Source organism: Mastigoproctus giganteus, chromosome 9 (assembly GCF_048544385.1).
Source record: "Mastigoproctus giganteus isolate SK-2022 chromosome 9, ASM4854438v1, whole genome shotgun sequence".
In the NCBI taxonomy this organism is placed as follows: Eukaryota; Metazoa; Arthropoda; class Arachnida; order Uropygi; family Thelyphonidae; genus Mastigoproctus; species Mastigoproctus giganteus.
The window spans coordinates 58,258,876-58,282,939 of NC_143583.1; the positions used below are offsets into that span (position 1 = coordinate 58,258,876).

Below are 24,064 nucleotides of genomic sequence, written 5' to 3' on the forward strand. Positions count from 1 at the left end.
CAGAAAGGGGTATAATGATTGAAGGAACAGTAATTGAAAAGGTGGATTCATATACTTATCTGGACAAGTCATTAGCTGTAATAATGATAAATGGCTGGAAATCACGAGAAGAATAAATTTCAGATGGATAGCATTCAGGAAATATAGTCACATACTGAAGAGCAATATCCCAGTTTGTCTGAAACATAAAATAATGAACCAATGTATACTCCCCACCATCACTTATGGAAGTGAAACTTGGGCACTCACCAAAAGAATGGAAGAGAAGCTGAGAACTACACAGCGAAGAATGGGACGAATTATATTGGGAATCAGACTGTTAGATAAGAAGAGAAACACATGGATTAGGCAGCAAATTCAAGTAAAGGACTTTCTTATCAAAATTAAAGAACTAAAATGGTCTTGGGCAGGACACATAGCTCGAAGACATGATGACAGATGGACTAAGAAAATAACAGAATGGTACCCAAGAAGAGCTAGAAGGACAATGGCCTGGAATACAACGGCGGAGATGGATAGATGAAATTCATGAGTTTGTGGGTAGTAATGGATGGCCATTGCGCAAAATAGAAGGAACTGGAAAGTTGCTGGAGAAGCCTTCATCCTGCAGTGGATTTAAAATGGCTGATGATGATGATGATTAATACTCTGATTACTTGCAGCTAGGTTCCTTAATCTTTTTAATCCTTGCTGTTAACTTAATCAATAATATTGCTAACTCTTGTGACAATTTTATAATGTTGACACAAAGTAGCCATACAGTAAATCCAGGAATGTTCTACTACAAAGTGAGTGATGACCCAGAAGTTCTAGTTAACAGGGTACACCAGTAAAAAATACACCATATATTCTGTAGCACCTGAATATATTTATTAATAGCAGAAGATACTGTATAATACATTTGATATATCATAATGGGTATGAAAAGTGGGACATTGTATTGCTGTAAGACCACATGTTCTTTATGACATCAAAGATGATGTGCACTGCATAATTTCCTATTTCTCATAGACACATCCTCTGGGACTTAGTAGATGAACTCTTCCTCATTCCTCTTCAGGTCACAAATGTTTGCTAGTTTATTTGCATATACATTGGACTCGATTAGCCCCAGAAAAAAAAAAAAATTAGGGGGGGGGGATTAGATCTGGAAAGTAAGTAAGTGTTAAGAAAGAAATTCCTTTGTTTGGAAATGATCAGATTTCCAAAATTGTCGTGTAACACTGCCATTGCTGTGCTTAGTGTTACACATCCTATTGAAGCCACTACGTATTAATGTCACTTTCCGTATGCTGGCCTAATCTGTCATAAAACTTAAGTAAAACTAAAGTAGTGCAACCCATGTTTTGTCTCTAGAGCAAAGTTCCAGCAACCCCCATCTCTTTCATCATGCAGTATGACTGATGGCTTTGAGGTTATGTGGGCATCATGGTGAGATCCAATCTTCCTTACATTTTGAGGGTACAGCTCTAAAATGGTGTTTGCAATGTGACTGCTAGATGGTCCACTGGATTGAATCTATTGGTAATGCTCTAGGAGGCATTTGAATCAGCTAATGTATAATGTTGCTATCCCTATTATGTCAGGTATTGACTGGAAGGAATTCAAGTAGTGTATATATGGTGTTAATTGTCAAGGCTACATTACATCAAGGGGGCTGGGTATATTCTTGCTGTATGCATGCCATATCCAAAAATTTCACTATTTCATAGAACATGCCCCCCCCCCCGCCCCCACTTTATCCACTGAGTGCATCATGCAAAGTCAAACTAATAGAACAAACTTATCTGTGAAACAATCTAAACTTCTCAAACTCTCCCTCATTCATTTCACAATATGTGGTCTCAGTTCCAATCACAGTGATATTTCCACTTGGTCTGCCTAGCTCCACTCACTTTTTCTGACAGAATCAGATCGTGTCAATTGTCAGTTGCCTCAATCACTAGTCATCTCAGTTCTCATTATTAGTGTACAATTCCTTTCGCTTCAAATGTGGTACTTTTGTGTATGTCCACTCTGATATTCCCTATCAAAGACAGTAATTTTGGAATCTCCTATTTTTCTATGGCGTACAGTATCTTTAACCCATTCATATCAAATTCATCTGTTGTCTCTGTTATTCTCCCAGCTTCACTAATCACTTGGAACTCTTGAACTTCCTTTATTTGAAACTCTTCTTTCTCCAGTCCAACTTTCCTAACAGTGCGGTAATTTTCTATGGCAATTTTAATGTTCACAACTCCAGCTGGCTTCAGTTTTCTAGTCACACAAACCCAGCAGGTCGAGACACCAAGGCTTGTGCAATTACCAGTGGTACAGATTGTTCATTTACCTACCAGGATACCAGACAGTCATAACCACACACTTAACACTCTTGACATCTTTGTCACTGACAACCCTTCAAGGTTGAGGTGCTATATGCAGTGGTCCTATAGGCACCTCAGATCACAACTTGGTGATGGTCTCTTCTCAGACTGAGCCTTTCTTTTACGGCCATTCCCATTCTTGCATTGTTTGGCATTACAAGATTGAAAATGGGATGATCTGAAAAATTTAATATTCTTCTTTTCCTTGGTTGAATTACTGTTTTAAATTTCTGATATCAGTGTTTGTATCACTGAAATTATTCTTGTTGGGATGAAATGCTTTATTCCACACTCCACCTTAAAATCTTGTCCTTTATGTAAACTGTGGTTTTCAAATAAATGTGCTAAGGTTCAAAATAGGTATATTGCAATTGGCTCACATTGAAAACTCCAATTCTTCTGCCTACACTAAAGCTTATAACAATTGTAAAGCAGTTATTTATCAATTCACACTAGAATTTAATTTAATATTGGCCACAACTTTTTCAGTCTATGTTCCTACCTCTGTTAAAACCTGATGCTTCTATTGCTCCTCAGCCTTTGTTTCTTGATGCAAAGAAAGAAACAAAGGCTGAGGAGTATATATAAAACAAGTGTATATATACATGTGTATATATACTTGCTTCCATCTTATGGACTGATGGTGTGTATATATATATATATATATATATATATATATATACACTTGTTCTCAAAATCTGTCTCCTGAACTTACTCCTCTTCTGTGTCACCTTTTCACACTTTCTTATTTCACTGGTTTTTCCCCCTTCTGTTTGCTCATTTCTAGCCAGTTCCTAAAAAAAGGCAAACAAATCCCTCCCATCCTTTATCATCACACTGCACTTATCTTTACTCTTTCCATAGTAAGAAGAAATCCATTAACTGCTAACTCCTAAACTAATACAACCTTCCATTTGATCATTGATCACTAATATGGAATCCGTCAGTGTCAATCCACGTGATATTTTGCCTCGTATTACCCATCTATAGGCAAATTCAATAGGGATGATGTTTGGTGTAACAAGCTTCCATCTTATGGATTGCCAACCGATTTTTGCAGTTGAGTATCCAGTTTTCTCTCTGACCACTCTGTGAGTGATGTTAGATAGCTCTCTGTTTCCTAACTTCTCTAATGCTGGTGTTCCCCAATATTTAGTTTTTCCTATTGAATATTGATGACCTTCCATTGACTGAAAGTCCTCTCCAAAGTTTTGCTGATGATTGCATATTGCATTCCACCTTTCAGTTTGAGAAACCTAGCCCTGCATAAACAGCTTCAGCTTCTCAAAAATCCACCACCAGCATCTTGAATATGCTGGTCTCCAGTGGGGCAAAAATAACTTAGTTAATTTAAGTCTTTCTAAAACTAATTTAGTACTACAAATAATTTAATATTACAAATATTGCTTCTTTTCACCTAAAAAACTGTGTTTTCTCTTTACCTCTTGCAGTTACTTTTCTTCTAAACAACTACTCACTCTGTATAAACTGAAATCCCCCACCATGAAATATTGTTCCTTTACCTGGGGTGATGCTCCTAAAACCTCTCCATTCAAAAGAGGAAAGTCGGATTAATTAATGACCTATCTCTTAGAAAGTCTCTCCACTCTCTGTCTCACAGATGTTTTCTCTTTCTGCTGCATGCCTTTTCTGTAGGTACTTCCGTGGGCACTATTCTTGTGAATTGGCTTCTGTAATTCCCCTCTCTCTTTCAATGAAGTTTGAAGACATTCCACAGCTAAGACTGAGACAGTATTTAAATTCTATACAGTGGGACCAACTGATGATGTTACCAACAGCAAATGCAAAATGGGAAGCATTCAAAGAACTTATCTTGGAAGCTACTAGGCTTTACATACCAACTAAGAAATATTGTTCAAGGTTTAGGCCTAAATGGATGTCAGATGAACTGATGAGGCATATGGCAGAGAAGAAACATGCATGGGATACATACAAATTAACACATTACACAGAAGCCTATGATAGATACAAGTTGATCTGTAACCAAGTTACAAAGGAGGTTAGGCAGGCGAAGGCAGATTACGAGAAATCTTTGGCAAGGGATGCAAAGAAAAACAGCAAAGAGTTCTTTACTTATGTAAACTCTAGAAGGAAGGGGATGAATCAGATTGGACCACTTGATATCGATGGGTCAACTGTTGATGATCCTGCTCAGGTAGCTAACAAACTAAATGAATATTTTGCATCGACATTCACACATGAGGAGTTATTTAGCGAGGGGAAAGCCAGAGGTGTATTCAACTCTAGCAGTAAGCTAGAGAATCTTGTAATAACTGAGAGTAAAGTGGAGGAGAAATTGTTGAAGATAAACACAAGAAAGGCACCCGGGGTGGATGGGATCTATCCAGTTATATTAAAGGAGGCAGCAGAGGAAGTAAGCAATCCGTTAGCCATAATTATGAGAGCTTCCTTGGACTCAGGGGAGGTACCCACAGACTGGAGATGTGCAAATGTGCCCCCAATTCACAAAGGAGGATCAAAGGCTGACACAATTAATTATAGAACTGTGAGTTTAACTTCTGTTCCAGGAAAATTAATGGAGGCACTAGTTAAAGAAGCACTGCAGGATCATTTAGACAAGACTTCAGTTATAGCTCGGACACAGCATGGTTTTGTTACGGGGAAGTCTTGCCTGACCAATTTGATCACAAAGGAACTGGATGCAGGGAATAACTTTGATATTATATACTTGGATCTTAGAAAGGTTTTTGATACTGTTGCACATGGAAGACTGCTGCACAAATTGGAGCAGTGACATTGGAGGCAAATTGCTGCTGGGGAGAAGCTGAGGGGGAGAAGACAGAGAGTGGTAATCAATGGACACTGCTCGTCGTGGACTAATGTTATTAGTGGAGTCCCTCAGGGCTCAGTGTTGGGTCCATTATTGTTTTCTGTATTCATAAATGATATTGATGATGGTATATCAAGCTTAATGTCAAAGTTTGCAGACGATACAAAGGTAGGCAGGGTTGTCAAGGACACTACTGACACTATGCTGCTGCAACAGGATCTGGAAAGGTTGAGCAGATGGGCTGAGAGGTGGCAAATGAAGTTTAACATTGACAAATGTAAAGTACTACACATGGGAAACAGCAACCCCAGAGCAACATATCAACTCTGTGGTACTACACTGACAGTGGTAGAGAATGAAAGGGACCTGGGGGTGGTTGTGCAGGCAGATATGAAGTTCTCTGAGCAGTGCAGACTGGCTGCAAGAGTAGCTCATGGTGTATTGTCAATGATATATAGGAATTTTTCTAGTAGGGATAAGGAGGTGATTATTCCCTTATATAAGGCAGTGGTCAGGCCACACCTAGAGTACTGTATACAGGTCTGGAGGCCTCATTTCAAGAAGGATGTAGAGCTGCTGGAACGAGTACAGAGAAGGGCAACAAGATTAGTGAATGGAACAAAGGGGTGCTGTTACGAAGAAAGGCTTAAGTTTTGCAAATTACAGTGTCTGGAGACTAGGCACCAACGAGGTGATCTGATAGAGGTGTATAAAGCCTTGAATGGTTTGAGCATGCTCAATGCTGATGGGATTCTTCCTCTCGCTCAGAATAATCACCTGAGAGGGCATAAATTCAAATTGAGGAAAGACAGATGTAGGACAGAACTGCGGAAATTTGCCTTTAGCCAGCTGGTGGTTGGTTGGTGGAACAGACTTCCATCCCTTGTTGTGGAAGTTGATAGCCTAAATAAGTTTAAGGCTCAGCTGGACAGGTATTTTGAATGAACAGAGGGGTGAAGTGGAAGTGGTTTTTTTATTTTATTTTATTTATTTAAATTTTTTTTTTTTTTTTTTGGCTGATGCTGCATAAGCTTGCTTTCTTGCATCAAATGCCTCTACTAATGCTAATGCTAACGCTAAAATGCTAATCAGCATTCATTTGCTGTCAAAGTTCAAATTTACAGAACCAAATTTTCTTCTTACTCATTTATCACTTCAGTTTCTGTTTCCTAGAACACTTTCCTTCACGTGTATTTTTTGAAAATTACACGCTACAGAAATTAAAGTCTAATGTCAAGTATTTTCTGTCTTCTCAACCTTCAAGCCATGCATGGCACTAACTACTATAGGTTCTAAACACGAAAAGGTATTAGAAGTTTTCATTAAAAAAAAAAAAATTGTCATTATAGATTAATTATGTTGTGTTTCACTTGGATTTAGTAAGCAAACAGTATGTGATTCAGTAGTCTTTCCAAAGTTAGTCACAGCTCCATTTCCTTTGAATGTTTTCAATATCTCATTTGTGGACTCAAAAACACTGAATGCTACACAGCCTCAAATTGTCTTAACCTTGGTGTTTTCCGGTGTAAATTTTCATCCCATTACTCTCCATTGTAACTGTTAGCCTGACAGTGCTATGCTAATCAAATGATCTTTTATATTGGCTAAGTACATTTGTTTTTTCCTTTGGTGCAATATTGATGTTCAGTCTGAACCACAGATTTTGACAAAATAAAATTCAATGATTTTTTTTTAGTAGTGCTGTCAAAACCAATTTAAAAGCTTTTTCCAAGCCAAAGGTCACACATAGGACAGCCACATTTGGTCAACGTCCATGGTCAGTGTCATGTGTCTTGTATCACAACGTCGATGCAGTACAATGTAGGAATAGTGAGACCAATATCCACATGGACTGTACACTGGACATTACCTTGTATAAGTTATGGCAGTTGATTGCCGTTGTAGGTAACTGTGCTTGCTGCAAGACAAAAGTAACTGTGCCTTGAATAGGCACATCATCACTATCATTGCACCACCAACATGTTTATGGTCATATCCACATTTTATGAAAGCAACGTGAGGCCATGGTATAATGCACTGTTTTGTGCTCAGCTGGCTATAAGCAGTCGTGTATGGTTTGGAGACTTTTCATGGCTGGCATGCCCTGCATTCTCTGAACACCATTATTCAATGTCTCACTGGCAACACCTGCATTTCCATCATTACCAACCAAGTACATCCCTTCATGGTGCCAGTGTATTCAGACAATTCTGGCATCCATCAATAAAACAACATGCCTGAAACCTACTGGAAAAGGACATTTCAATGCTACAACCATCCATCTGATAATGTGCAGCCATTACTGAATACATTGTGCAACACCTTGTGGAACCCATGCCAAGATGGGTACTGGCTGTATTATGGGCAAAAGGTGGCCTTATGAGGTATAAGGTAGGTGTTGCTAATGTTTTTGTTTTTCCAATGCCCATGTTGCACAGAACTAATTTAGTATTAAATTAAATCAGTTTAGCTGTGAAGAGCTTTGGACATCAGGAATATAGTTATTTTTTATTACATGTTAGTGGTGGTATTAGCCATGTGGCACAAAGAAGCTTCAGCTTTTTGCTAAAGAAAAAGAAGAAGAAGAAGAAAAAACTATTTTTATTTCATTTCTCACATAGCTGCCAATTCACATGAACTTTGAACATTATCAAACTGTAACTTGTTCCAGTGATTAACAATCCACTAAAGAAAAACTTCCTAAAATTCAGTCTGTAATCCTTTCTCCTTAATTTCTGTTACCTAGTTCTAGCATAATTTAATACCATGAAAACTACACATTTGAAGTTTTTCTTCCTTCACATGCACTCTCTTTTGTCCATGTGTGTAATGTACAAACAATCTTGGCTAGATCGTTCTGTATATCAATATAATTTCAACTGCACTAGATATACAATAGATGCTGCTGTCATAGATTTAAATCTGATAACTATAAACAAATGTCTGATAACTTAAACAATGAGTACTGTATACAGGTCTGGAGGCCTCATTTTAGGAAGGATGTAGAGTTGCTTGAATGAGTACAGAGAAGGGCAACAAGATTGATGAGAGGAATAAAGGAGTTCTCTTACCAGGAGAGGCTTAAATTCTGTCAGTTGCAGCATCTGGAGACTAGGCACCTGTAAGGTGATCTGATTGAGGTGTACAAGATTTTGAATGGTTTGAGCAGGCTCAATGCTGATGAGATATTTCCACTTGCTGAGATTAAGAACCTGAGGGGGCATAGATTCAAATTAAGGAAAGACAATTGTAGAATAGATGTGTGGAAGTTTGCCTTTAGCCGGCGATTAGTTGATTACTGAAACAGACCTCCATCTGTTGTGGAAGTTGATAGCTTGAATAAATTTAAGGCTAAACTAGACAAACATTTGGAGTGATCAGATGGATGAAATGGGAAGGGTTTTTTTTTTTTTTTTTGGCTGATGCTCTATAAGCTTGCTTCCTTGCATCATATGCTTCAACTAATGCAAATGCTAATGTGTCACTAAGAGATTGTCAGATTTTAAAGGGAAAATACAGCATTATTTATTCTTGTGAAGACTGATGATATTAAGTGTTCACAAACTGATGAGTTGTTGGAAAAACTGTAGCAAGTTAAATCAGAAGCGCGTGCGTGCGTGTGTTCATGCTAGGTGGAATTATATGAGTATGCTTGAAAGCCTGTGGATTAACTCAAGACTTGAGGGATTGTGCAAGGCTTTTGGGAAGGAAATTTTTATCAGTGTGGCCTGCAATTGCAGATAGAAAGAATTTATTTTGTAGAGATGGGATATGCTTGAACAAAGGTGGTGCTCAGTTTTGGCCATTATCATTGAGTTATCATTATCATTAAGGGATCAGGAAAACATCTAGTTAAGGGGCACTTGGGTAATATAGATATGCATTTATCTGATGATATGGATCAAAGCAATGCCTGCACATATCTAGGAAATTCTTGTTTGTTGTCATAACAGCCACTATTGTCAATAAATGTTTTGAAGATAGTGATAGTTCAAATGAGTGTGAAGCTCATGCTAGGGAAACAAGCTTTAACTTCAAGAACCTATTTAAAAAAATGTTAAGTCAAGGTAGTAAACTATACAAGAACACTTTGTCTTACGTGTATACAATGCACACATAATTGAGGATTCGTCAGTAAAATGAGTGAATTTGAACTCCTGTTTAGGACAACTAATGCTGACATAATTTAGTATTAGTATTAGTATTAGTAACGGCCGTATGGTGCAAGAAAGCCTATGGCTTATGCTGCACCAGCCAAAAAAAAAAAAAAAATCCGAGCAAAACAATGATAAAAACAAAAATTAAATAAATAAATAAATAATAATAATAATTAATAAATAAATAAAAATAATAAAATGAAATTAAAAATTAAATAAAAAGGAAATTAATCCTATCATCCTATGCGCTTCCCTTACCCGAAAGTACTATCCAGATGACCTTTGAATTTCCCCAAACTGTCGGCCTCTACCACCCATGAAGGCAACTTATTCCAGTAATTTATAACTCGCTGGCTAAAATAAAACTTCCTGCAGTCCAATCTAAACATTTCCCCGCGTAACTTGAATTTATGTCCCCTAGTTCTAGCATCATTTATAATCTTGAAAATTTTGTCCTCATTCATTTTACTGATGCCTCTCAGAGCCTTAAACACCTCAATCAAATCTCCTCTAAGGTGTCTAGTTTCCAAACTCTGCAACCCACATATTCGAAGTCTTTCTTCATAAGGACGCCCTTTTGCCGATCTCACCAGGCGAGTTACCCTTCTTTGCACCCTTTCAAGAAGCTCGATGTCTTTCTTTAGGTGCGGTCTCCATACTTGAACACAGTATTCCAAGTGTGGTCTAACATAGGCCTTATATAATGGGATTATCACGTCCCTATCTCTACTTGCAAAAGTTCGATAGATCATCGATAGGACACCATGGGCCTTCCTTGCAACCTGTTTACAATGCTCAGAGAATTTCATGTCTGACCGTATCGTAACACCCAAGTCCCTTTCCTCCAGTACTGGGTTTAGTTGAACTCCACCAAGTGAATAAGTTATTTTGGGATTACTGTTTCCCAGGTGTAATACCTTACACTTTGTTGGATTAAAGCACAGCTGCCATTTTTCTGACCATTCTTGAAGTCTATCTAGGTCTCTCTGAAGAAGCTCAGCTTGACAGTGATCATTAACTACTCTACCAATTTTAACATCATCTGCAAATTTAGACATCACGCCCTCTATCCCTTCATCAATGTCGTTTATGAAAATTAAAAACAACAGTGGTCCTAATACTGATCCTTGGGGAACCCCACTTCTTACATCAACCCAATCTGAGGAATAGCCATTTATCACAACCCTCTGCCTCCTGCCCTGAAGCCATCCTTCTATCCATCTAAGGATTTTCCCAGTGATTCCAACCTGTTCCAGCTTATAAAGCAACCGCTCATGTGGGACTGAGTCAAAAGCTTTGCTGAAATCTAAATAAACAATGTCGAAATTATTCCCTAAATCCAGCTCTTGAGTGACCCTTTCGAAATAGCGAACCAGATTTGTTAAACATGATTTTCCCTTGACAAAACCATGCTGAGTATCCTTGAGAATTTCAATTCGATCCAAATGATCCTGAATTCCACCCTTGATCGTTGCCTCCATGATTTTCCCTACTACTGAAGTCAGACTGACAGGTCGATAATTTCCCACTTCACTTTTAGAGCCACCCTTATGTATGGGAGATACATTTGCACTTTTCCAATCCAAGGGAATCTCCCCAGAGTCTAGTGATGCTCGCATAACCAGCCTCAGTGGTTCAATGCACTCGCTTGCCGCCTCTCTCAAGATTATAGGGTATATTCCATCAACTCCAGGAGCCTTACTAGTCTGTAGGCTTGAAAGTTTTTTCATTAAATAATCTTGCGAAATTTCAATATCATTAATTACATATTTTTTAACTTCGCTCCCACAATTTCCCATTGCCACAAAAGGCTTTTCATTTGTAAATATCGATGCAAAATAACTGTTGAGTTCATCTGCAACGGCAGCTGGTGTATTTATTACTATCCCCTTTCCCTTACGTAAAGGTCCGATCTGGTTTGTCCTGCTCTTCTTGGCATTTATATATGTGAAGAATTCTTTATCCCCCCTCTTTGCTCTGTTTGCTAGTGATTTCTCATAAACTGCCTTTGCCTGTCTAACCTTTTCTGTGGCTCTATTACACATCACCTTGTAGCTGTTATAGGCTTCAGTACTTTTTATTGCTCTGTAACGTTTCCATGCCACCTTTTTCTGCTCAAGTAATGTGGCAACTTCACTATTCATCCAACTTGGAACCCTTCTCGTGGAGTATTTTTTTAATGGTATATACGCATTCAAGCTTATAAAGGACTAATTGAAATGTGGTGCTACTCAGAAATAGGGGATGATGAGTTTCACTGTAGTATTTAGGAAGGATAGGGGAGATTTTTGGAGTTGTGTTGTTATGCTTCTTATTAAAAGCAAACCTGAACATAACAAAAGTTGTCCCAGATTCAGAAGTTGTGTGCTAATACTGAGGCCATGGGATATTAGCTGGAAGAAAAGTTATAATGAAATTAGGAGTAATCTACAGGTCAGAAGATTGTGAAGAAGAACCTTTACATGCAAATAGAATAGGTAAGCAAGTGTGAATATCTTGTGGGTGATATCAGTTTGTCTCTAATTGATTGGAGCAAGTGGGAGGCAAACTCACCATGGAGAACAAAATTTTTTAAATCAGTTAGATGATTGTTATTTGTATTGCCCTGTTCGGGAAAGTATTAGCTGAAAAAATATTCTAGAACTGATCATCGCCCATGAACCACATGACATCATAGGGCTAACGATACAGGAATTGTTATCCAGAATGTTCACCAAATTGTGATTTGAATATTGATGATGATGAGAGGGGATAGCAGTTATTAAAGCAGACAGATAAATTGGATAAATAAATTTTCCTTGCTTTAATTTTCAGGAAAGGAGATTATAACAACCTAAGATGTTACACAGCCTCTATCAACTTGGGGAGATACTCACCAAGGTGAATACATTAGAATTATGGTATAACTTTAAAACTAGAGTCACAGAATCTTTAAAAGTGTAAGAAAATATAACACAAGGAAGATTCCGCGATGGATGAATAATGAACTAGCCAGTTTAATAAAGCAGAAAAAGATGCCATAGAAAAGTTAGTGTGATAAAAAGTACCTAAGCCTGTAACAGCTACACATAAGGTTGGTAGAATATTTAACAATCATCACCAAGCATAGTTTCTTTAGGATGACTTAGTTAGACTTCAGAGATAGTTGGAAAACTGGCAGCTATCTTTTAATGCAGCAAATTGCAAGGTCTTACACTTGGGGAATAGCAATGCCCAGGATACTTGCACACTTGGTGGGTTTGATTTTTAAAAATTGTAGAGAAAGAAAAGGGTTTTTGGAATAATGATATTGTTGGATATGAAGTTCTCTGAGCAGATGGTAAGGAGAGCCCTGGTGTCCTGTTGATGAATTATTTGAGCAATAGCCTGTAAGGATAGGGAGGTACGGTGTCTAAGACAATTGGAAGCCCACTTGGAATACTGTGTCAAAGGATGGAGACCTCATCTTAGAAAAGACATTGAACTTCTTGAAAGTGTCTGACAGGCAACTCACATGGTGAGATCAGCAAAAGAACAACTGTATATGGAAAAACTTCAGTTATGTGTTCTACAGAGCTTGGCAACCAGGCACCTTAGAGGGGATCTGATTGAGATTTCTAAGGCTTTATATTCGATGATTTATTGAATATTTTCTTGCAGAGATAGGGCATGATACCATTATACAATGAGTTGGCTTTCCATTTGCAACATATATTCATACCTTGCCTCCGTAAAGGTGGCTACAGTGGTCTGACAGTTTTGTGGTCTCAGACAGAACTTGTGGGTTGGTCACTCACATGCTAGCAAGACTTGTGGATTTATTGAATGATTGCTTTCTGCAGCAGCATGTCTGAGAGGCAACCAGAGAATGTAATACTCTTGATCTGGTTATCAGCAGTGATTATTCGTGCATTAAGAATTTGCAGATAAAGGAACCACTAGTTGGCAGTGATCACAGTGTACTGATGTGGGATTTACTTAAAGATATAATTACCATCAGGGGTAAAGGAAAGGGTTTTTGCTTCCGTAAAGGTGAGTACAGTGGTCTCAGACAGTTTTTAAATTCTGTACTGTGGGATCAACTGACGATGTTACCAACAGTAAATTCTAAGTGGGAAGCATTCAGGGAACTAATCGTGGAAGCTACAAGGCTTTTCATACCAATTAAGAAATATTGTTCCAAGGTTTGGGCCTAAATGGATATTAGATGAACTAATGAGACTTGTGGCAAAGAAGAAAAATTGTATGGGATGCATATAAATTATCAGGTGACACAGAAGCCTACAGCAGATATAAGCTAGTCTGTAATCAGGTCATCGTGACTACAAAATGGAAGCCAGCTAGAGTTGTGAACATTAAAATCACCAAGGAAAATTACCTCACTGTTAGGAAAGTTGAACAACTGGAGAAAGTCAAGTTGCAAAGAGAGGAAGTCAAAGAGCTCCAAGTGATTAGTGGAGTTGGGAGAATGGTAGAGACAACAGATGAATTTGACACAATGAGGTAGAGAGATTTTAAGCCAGAGAAGATCGAGAAGAGGAAATTCCAAATTGTCAAGTCTCTGACAGGGAATATCGGAACGGACATATGCACAAGTACCACCTTTGAGGCGAAAAGAATCATACAGCGAATAATTTGGACAGCTGAGATGAGCAATAGTTGAATCAACTGATAACTGAGATTCTGTCAGAAAAAGTACATGGGGTTTGGCGACTGCAATTGGAAACGGACATCGTTGAGATTAGAACTGAGACCACGTATATTTGTGAAATGAATTAGGAAGTCCTTGGGAGGTTTAGATCTTTTTGCAGATAAGGTTACTCTATTAGTTTGACAATTCATGGTGTATTCAATAGTAAGAAAAAGTGGGGCAAACATGCTGTATAAAGTAATGAAATTTTTGGATATGGCATACACATGGTAAGAATATACCCAGATCCTTGGCATAATGTGGCTTCGACAATGCCACCCGCATACACACTACTCGGACTCTCTCCAGTCACTATCTGGCAGAGTAGAGGTAGCAAGATTATACACTAGCTGATCCAGAAGCCTCCTATATAGTGTTACCAAAAGGTTTGGTCAGGTGTACTAACTAGCAGCTGCCCTGCAAACACTGTTTTAGAGCTGTACCCTTGAAATGTAAGGAAGATTGGATCTTGCCATTGATGTCCATCATAACCTCAAAATCATCAGTCATACTGCATACGGCACCTGTTAGGTGCTCTGATTGAGGTGTATTAAAGCCTTGAATGGTTTGAGCAGGCTCAATGCTGATGGGATTCTTCTCCTTGCTCAGATTAAGAACCTGAGGGCATAGATTCAAATTGAGGAAAGACAGTTGTAGAGTAGATGTGTGGAAGTTTACCTTGAGCCAGCAGGTAGTTGATTGCTGGAACAGACTTCCATCTATTGTTGCGGAAGTTGATAGCTTAAATAAATTTAAGGCTGAACTGGACAAACATTTGGAGTGACCGGATGGGTGAAATGGGAAGGTTTTTTTTTTTTGGCTGATGTTGTATAAGCTTACTTTCTTGTATTATATGCTTCAACTAATACTGAAAGTTCATAGTATAGAATGTGCTGAATTATATACATGGTGTCCGGGCTAGAGGTATCCAAAAATAACTGCTTATAATGCAAGAACTACTTATTATATTTTCTGAGACGAAAGTGAAGTCAAAAGAAAATCTCTCCAAGATTTGTTTTGTCTCATTTTGCTGCATTTGGGGTACAGAGAATCCTCACCAAGTGATCAAAAATGAAGGGGACAGACCAAAAGTCAATGTCTGGTTAGGAGTGCAGAAAAATGGCATCATCGGTCCATTTTTTTCCCGTGTTGCTTTATTAAAGACTGTGCGTACCAGAGAAAAGTTTGGAATTTTAACGATTTGAAACAGCAAATCATTGAAACAGTTGCTCTAATAAAGCCTCAGATGCTGGAGAACACTTGACAAGAGTTCGAGTATCGTTTTGACATCTGTCGAGCTACAAAAGGTGCCCATATTGAACTTTATTAACCTTCTTAAAAACTTGGTGAGTTACTCTGTATAATAACAAAAAAAATTATTTTAATACACCTTATAGATGCTGAAATATGTGTGTGTATTTTTGGATACCTCTAGCCCAGATACCCTGTATTTATCATGAAGAAAAATAAAAATAAATGAACATCAGATAAAATAATAATACTTTTTACTGCTTGAAAAATTATGTTAAATTATCATCTATTAGTTTAAGAAAACAAAAATATGTGTGCGAGTTCTTTGTCTTCAATCCAACCCATATTCATTTTCATTTATGGATTCTGATGATGATTCATGTCCATTATTAACTATTTTTTTCAATTTCTGTGTTTTTCTCTCTCTCTCTTTTTTTTTTTTTTTTTTTTTTGGCAGCGTTAAGCCCATTTTCTACAATTTTTTATTTTTACATGAGCCCAAATGAATTCAACAGTCTGTTTGGATTTGAGGTCTTGTTTTTTCAACATTGTACTGGGTGGTTAGCTGGGCCACTGTGCTGTGCTACAAAACAAGACATGATGCTCACCATGGGCAGCAAAAACTTGACTCTGCCATGTGTAACCTTTGGCTGGCTGTTCAGCTGCTATTGATCCAGTCAGACTCATGACACCACAGAATGGAACACTTTACACATTGGCTGTTGTTAAAATACTGGCACCTGCATATCTTCTCTCACAGCCATCCCATCTTAGTCAGATCTCAATACCGGCCCATTCTTTCTTGTAGACACAAATTGATTGCCACTTGTGCGAATTGCAATCTTATATACACTAGCTGATCCAGAAGCCCCTTGACTTTGAGCCTTCACAGCATCACACACTAGTCCATTCCTATACAAGGAAGCATTGCTAATGGAAAGCCAACTCAGTGTATAAGTAATTGTGAGACCACACTTGGTATACTATGTGCAGGTATGGAGACCACACTTAAAAAAAGACATCAAGCTTCTTGATAGGGTCCAGAGATGTCAGTGCACCTGATGATATCAGCAAAATGGTGCCCGTATGAGGGAAAACTGAATGTGGGCTGCAGAACTTCAAAACTGGACACCTTAGAGGAGATTTGATTGAGTTGCATAAGGCTCTGAGAGTTGAAAGTAAAATGAATGAGTGCAAAAGTTTTGCTATTATAAATGATTCCAGAACTAGGAATGATAAATTCAACTTGCAGGCAGAGAAGTTTATACTGGATTGCAGGAAGTTTTCTTTTAGCTAGCAATTTGTTAGTTATTGGAATAAATTGCTTCCATGAGTGGTGTTTGAGCCTGACAGCTTAGGGAATTTCAAAGTTCAGCTGGATAAGGAAGGTCAAATATGTAATTTATTATTTATTTAATTAATTTATTTATTTTTTTAAGCCAGTGCAACAGAAGCTCAGGGTTTCCCTGTACCATACAGCTAATACTAACAAAATGCAAGTATTAGCTGTATGGTACAGGGAAACCTATATAGTGAGAACAAAGTAAACTATATAGTGAGAAAAAAATCACTATAAAAGTTTTTTTTTTTCCATCATCTGTGCAAAAAATGTTAGACTGAAAGTAATAACATAGAACTTAATACATTTTCACAACTACAGTATGCTACTTTCCTGGTAATTGATATGTACTTGCCTAATAATTGATATCCCCTCCTCTACCTGTTCATATGTGTTTACTGATGTAAATTAATATTCAACTAATTTCCATTTTAATATTTTTGTTTTTATATTTGATTTTTTTTTAGTATAGATCATACTAAATACCAGTTTTGATAAGTTTATTCAATTTACAGCATGCATTTTTGGCTCTTTTGGTTACAACTGCTCTGAAAGATGCCCAAATTGTATAAATAGCAATGGGAGCTGTCATCATATTTCTGGCCATTGTACCTGTTTGCCTGGCTATACTGGACTAACCTGTAGTGAGAGTAAGCATTCACTTCAAAAATTTATTTAATAACAACAGTTTATGTATATTGGGGAAAAAAAAAATAAAATAAAATAATGGTCCAAATTAACTTAACCTATCTGAAATCCATGAATGGAGAAGCAGTTCTTATTATGAAGTGTTCTGGAATTAATGTTTGGAGAGAATGACATTTTATGGTTGTTCATAAAGAATGAATGTGAGGTAAGAATGATACTAATTAAAACATGAATTTTTATAAAAGTGAATACAAAGATTATGGTTTACTGTTAGTAAAATAAAATTCCTACAAAATACAACTATTTAATAATTGGCAACATGTTTGTATTTTGTGTAGAATCTCATAAATTAGGCCCAATTTAGAATGAATGTTGGAAAGAGGGTTGTATGTTGTGAAAATGTTTTCTCTCCTTGATTGGTCTTGATAATATGATTCAAGAGAAAAATTTTGCCAGTTAAACCAGTAGTTTGTCTCTAGAATGAAAACCATCATCCCAAATCCCTTAAATGCAGGGTGATGTGCCATGCAGTCATGCTCTGGCTGTAATGCAGATTATTTAAGTGAGATGACAGAGATTATCTAATAGGATGTTGGAACATACAGCCTTTCTCATACCACAATGACAGCATTCTGTTGAACAAAAATGTTCACCTTAGATATAACTGAACATTTTTCGAAAAACAAGCACTGCATCAATTTCAGCAATATAAAGATCATTGAATTTGGCCAGAAATTATCTTTGTGACACTTGCTCAAGTTCCGTCATCTGAAGATCAAATCAAATAATATACAAATTAAAAGAATAGAGTGCATCCCTGCATCAAGTATTTCAATTTATTATAATATAAGATCTCTTTGTATTATCATTGTCCTGTGGGATACAGTGGCTGTCATTATTTTTTATTTTCCTATATTGAAAAAGTTTGTAACCTTGCTTGCATACATTTTATTATACAAATAAAGAATTCAGTTCAACCCCTAATAACAGTAACTAACTTTAATAATATAAGTAACTAACAGAAGCTTCTGTTAATTACTTATATTATTAAAGTTAGTTACTGTTTTTACCGGTTAAACTGAATTCTTTATTTATCTATGGAACCCGATACCACAAGCCTCTTCAATTTTATTTTATTATATATTTTTATATATTATATGTTTATTATGTACATTGTACTTATATATGCATATGGATCTGTGTATCTAACTATAGCGCGCGCGCACACACACACACACACACACACACACACACACACACACACACACACACACACACACACACACACACACACACACACACACACAATATATATATATATATTAGTGTGTACATATGAATAAATTATACAAATTGCATTTGCATTGATATTCATGACTAATGTATCACTTTAAAGATTTACTGTTATATATTTATTCTAAACCATATATATTATTAAAATTAATAATGTTTACTAAGCTTAAGTCCATAAATAAGAGAGGCAACCAGAGGGACTAATACTCTTGATCTGATTATCAGCAGTGATTATTCATGCATTAAGAATTTGCAAATAAAGGAACCACTAGGTTGCAGTGATCAGTGTACTGATTTGGAATTTACTTAAAGATGTAACTATCGTAAGGGGTAAAGGAAAGGGTTTTTTGCTTTCATAAAGATGATTACAATGGTCTCAGACATTTTTTTAAATTCTGTATAGTGGGACCAACTGATGATGTTACCAACGGCAAATTCTAAATGGGAATCATTCAAAAAATTAATGTTGGAAGCTACTAGGCTTTTCATACCAACTAGGAAATACCGTTCAAGGTTTAGGCCTCAGTGGATGTAAGATGAACTAATGAGACTCGTGGCAGAAAAGAAAAATGCATGGGATGCATATAAATTATCAGGAGACAGATGCCTATGGTAGATATAAGATTATCTGTAATCAAGTCACAAAGGAGGTTAGGCAAGTGAAGGCAGATAACAAGAAATCTTTGGCAAAAGATGCAAAGAAAAGCACCAAACACTTTACTTATATAAACTCTAGAAGGAAGGGGATCAATCAGATTGCTCCACTTGATATTGATGGTTTGACTGTTGATGATCCTGCTCAGATAGCTGACAAACTGAACGAGTATTTTGCAACTACATTCACACATAAAGAATTCTGTAGGGAAGTGGAGGACAGAAGCTTATTGAACTCTAACAGGGAGCTTAATGATTTTGTAATAACTGAGAGCAAAGTAGAGGAGAAAGGCACCTGGGTGGATGGGATCTATTCATTTGTATTAAAGGAGGTAGCAAAGGAAATAAGCAAACCCTTAGCCATAATTGTGAGAGCATCTGTGGACTCAGGGGAGGTCCCCATGGACTGGAGGTCTGCAAATGTATCTCCAATTCACAAAGGGAGATCAGAGGGTAGCATGAGTAATTACAAACCTGTTAGTTTAACTTATGGGGAAAAGAAGCATTGCAGGAACTGTGTGGTACTACACTCAGGGTGGTAGAGAATGAAAGGACCATGAGGATAATTGTGCAGTCAGATATGAAGTTTTCTGAGTAGTGCAGACAGGCTGCCAGAGCAGGTCATGGGATCTTGTCAATGATATACAGGAATTTTGCTAGTAGGGATAAGAAGGTGATCATCTCTTTTTATAAGGCAATGGTCAGGCCACACCTTGAGGCAGTGATCAGTGTACTGATGTGGAATTTACTTAAAGATGTAACTACCATAAGGGGTAAAGGGGAGGGTTTTTGATTTCATAAAGGTGACTACAGTGGTCTCAGGCAGTTTTTAAATTCTATACAGTTGGGATCAACTGATGATGAACCTTGAATACTGCTTACAAGTCTACAGGCCTCATTTTAGGAAGGATGTAGAGTTACTAGAACAAGTATAGAGAAGGGCAAAAAGATTGGTGAGGGGAATGAAGGAGTTCCTTACCAAGAAAGGCTTAAGTTCTGCAAATTGAAGTGTCTGGAGACTAGGCACCTGCAAGGTGAACTGATTGAAGTGTATGAGGCCTTCAGTGGGTTGAGCAGGCTCAATATGCTGATGAAATTTTTCCACTGATTCAGATTACTTACCTGAGGGGGCATAAATTCAAATTGAGGAAGGACAGTTTTAGAATAGATGTGCGGAAATTTGCTTTTAGCCCGCAAGTGTGTAGTTGATTGCTGAAACAAACTGCCATCTGTCATTGTGGAAGTTGATAGTTTAAATAAATTCAAGGAAGAGCTGTAAAAACCTTTTTAAAGTGAATGGATGTATGAAATGGGATTTTTTTTTTTTTTTTTTTTTTTTTGGCCGATGCTGTATAAGCTTGATTTCTTGCATCATATGCCTCTGCTAATGGTAATAAAATGAGTGAAATTCACAGTAATAATATTAGCGTTAAAAGTTACTTGTGGAAAATTTTGCAAAAAGCAAGCTTTTACAGCATCAGCAAAAAAAAACCCTTCCCATATAACCTGTCCATCCTCTCTAATAATGTCTAGTTCTTCCTTGAATTTATTCAAACTGCTCAACTTTACATCACCAGATGGGTGATGTATAGTTGTTCCAACAATCAATCACTTATTGAAGAAACATTTATGCACCCTTATTTGCAGAGATGAAGCCTTTTCAAGAAAACCCACCCTTATGTTCCACTTACTAAACTTGTTGCTCTTCTCTGCACCAGTTCCAACAGATCCACACCCTTCCTAAAATGAGGCCTCCAGACCTGTATGCAGTACTCAAGGTGTGGCCTTTACCTTATACAATGAGATAATTACCTCCTTATCTGCTGCCAAAATTTCTGTGTATCATTGAAAAAACTCCATGAGCTGTCCTGGCAGCCTGCATTCACTACTCATTGAAATTCATGTCTGACTGAAAAATTGCTCCCATGTCTTTTTTATCCTTCACTTCCCTGAGTTTGGCACTACATTGTTAGTATGTTACAGTTTGTACAGAAAGGACAGGGAGAGGTATAGCCTGCATTCACTACTCAGAGAAATTCATATCTGTCTGAAAAATTGATCCCATGTCTTTTTTATTCTTCACTTACCAGAGTGTGACACTACATTGTTAGTATGTTACAATTTGTACAGGCAGCACAGGGAGAGGTATGGAAGGGTTATGCTCTTAATTACAAGCATATTAAATCTAAAGCAGTCCTTATTCTTCATGCATTAAGAATCTGCAATTAAAAGACAACTGGGTGGCAGTGATTCCAGTGTACTAATGTGAGATTTACTTAAAGACATAACTACTGTCAAGGGTAAAGGGAAGGGCTTTTGCTTTTGTAAAAGTGTATGCAGTGGGACCAACTGATGATGTAACAAGCTGCACATTCTAAATGGGAAGCATTATGGGAAGTAATCGTTGAAGTTATTAGGCTTTATTAGGCTTTTCATACGAGGGGCATTCAATAAATTATATACCTACCTATGAAGGAGATAGAGGCAAAATTCTGGTTTTATTTTTCAGTGCAACTCTCCAGAACTTCAGTATACTTGTTCCATTTTCTTGGCAATGTGGAAATACCAGATAAATAAAATTCTTTGTCCTGTCCATCAAAGACTGCAGACACATCAGACTTTAGTTGATTGTCATCAGCAAAGTGACACCACATACATTATTCTGAATGTACCAAAACAGGAAATAGTCATTGGGGTGTCAGATCCAGTCTGTAAGGTGAATAGGTAAATTCTGTAAAGTCACAATCTCTCAAAGCAGCAGCAATGGCATGTGACCTGTGCACTGGTGCATTGTCCTGAAAAAGCAGCACACCTCTAGAAAGTTTTCCATGGCGTTTTTCCTTTATGGCATCCCTTCAGTTGTATATTAGGGATGCATATGACTACTCAGTGAATGTCTGATTGTGTTCCAAGTAATGAATGTACAAAATTCCCTCAGCATTCCAAAAAATGGTGGCCATAATCTTGCCAACTGAAGGTTATGTTTGAAATTTTTTGGCTGGGGAGAACCCTTATTCTTCCATTGCATTGATTCTTGCTTGATCCCAGTGATGAACCCATGTTTCATCACCCATAACAATTCTGGAGATGGAAGGTTCAGGATCCCTTCCATAAAGCTCTCAATTCTCCTCACAACACCATACTCTGAATTGCTTCTGCACAGGAGTCAGAAATTTTGGGACCCACCTTGCACTGACCTTAGTCATCTCCAAATGTTCATGGAGGATGGTTATAACTGTTCTCTCAGATATGTCACATTCCCTAGAGTGTTGGGACATCTTTAAACATCTGTCATTTGGCACAAGGGTTTCCACAGCTTAGCACATTTCTGGAGTGGTCACCGTCACAGCCTTCCTTGAATTATTCTGACCAGAATTTCATCTGGTACTCTGAAGGTGCACTGTTGCCATACACAGCCACCATCCTTTCAAGAATGGCCTTTGGCCCGTTTCCTCTTTGATGAGAAACTTGATGATTGAATGATGCTTCAATTTCAGCAAATCCATAATTTGATACAGGTGTCTTTCTTCTTTCTGTTACAGCAGCACAACCTAAAAACATAGTGGGAACAAAATTAGTATAATTCGAGTTGAGATGTGTAGGAACATGATAAATCATGGAAATATAACTATGGGAAGTACCTTAGGTAGATAATTTATTGAATGCCCCTCATACCAACTAAGAAATACTATTCAAGGCTTATGCCTAAAAGGATGTACAAACTGATGAGACTTATGGAAGAAAATAAAAATTTATAGGATGCACATAAATTATCAGGTTATACAGAAGCCTATGGTAGATATATACTAGTCTGTAATCAAGTCATGGAGGTTAGGCAAGCTAAGGTAAATTAAGAGACATCTCTTGCAAAGAATGCAAAGGAAAGCAAAGACTTCCTTACATTAAAAGTAGAAGGAAGGGATGAATCACATTGTCTACTTGATATTGATAGTTTAACTCTTGATCCAGCTCAGGTTGCTTACAAACTGAATAGTTATTTTTGCATCTACAGTCACACATGAGGAATTCTTTAGGCAAGGGGATGCCAGAAGTTTATCAAACTCTAACAGAGAGCTAAATGATTTTGTGATAGCTGAAAGGAAAATGGGAAAGAAATTGTTGAAATTAACATAAAGGTTGGTGGGGTGGGTGGGATCTATCCAATTATATTAAGGGAAGCAGCAGAGGAGGTAAGCAAATCCTTAGCCGTGATTATGAAAGCATTTTTAGATTCAGTGGGGGAGGTGGGTCCAAAACTGTTGATGTGCGAATGTATTCCCAGTTCACAAAGAGGGATCAAAAGGTGACTTGAGTAATTACAGATCGTAATGTCTGTTCCAGGGAAAATAAGGGGCTCAGTGGATAAAGAAGTAATGCAAGATCATCTAGACATGAATGCATTTACAGTCGAACTTGGTTATAACGAGCATCAAGGGACCGACAAAATTTCCTCATTATAACTCATTACTCACTATATCAGTGATGAGTTAAATCTACATCCTATTTTTTTAAAATTCTCAATAACTTGATAAAAAGAAAAACTAACATTAGTATATACCTACATATTATTTATATTAATATGCTTGTATTCGGTTTTTAAATCTATCCAACCAACCGTTGTTACATACAAAATCATCACGTCCAAATTGTTTAGCTAATTTTTCTGCTTGAGCCTTCAAGATTGGACCATCAATTGAAAATCCAGCACTTCTTTGTGTAGTTGAACTATTGAAGCAGTGCTTCCTCGACGTTTGTAACCTCACACTTTCTTAATTTTTTTTTTTTTTTTTTTTTTTCAGTTATATTTTTGTCCAGTGCCGATATGTAAACATGTTTATTCTTCCATAATGTCAATACTGTTGAAACGGACAAAGA

The 24,064-nt window shown here is 37.3% G+C and overlaps 1 protein-coding gene across 4 annotated transcripts in view; it reads left to right on the forward strand.

Annotated features, from left to right (window-relative positions):
• Window positions 1-24,064, forward strand: part of LOC150080269 (uncharacterized) — a 604,576-nt gene that overhangs the window by 442,409 nt on the left and 138,103 nt on the right. For all 4 annotated transcript variants that reach the window (XM_090381639.1, XM_090381640.1, XM_090381641.1 and 1 more), the window contains one exon: window positions 17,110-17,244. In XM_090381639.1, coding sequence (XP_090237765.1) covers window positions 17,110-17,244 — 135 coding nt within the window. The remainder of the gene's footprint in view (window positions 1-17,109; window positions 17,245-24,064) is intronic.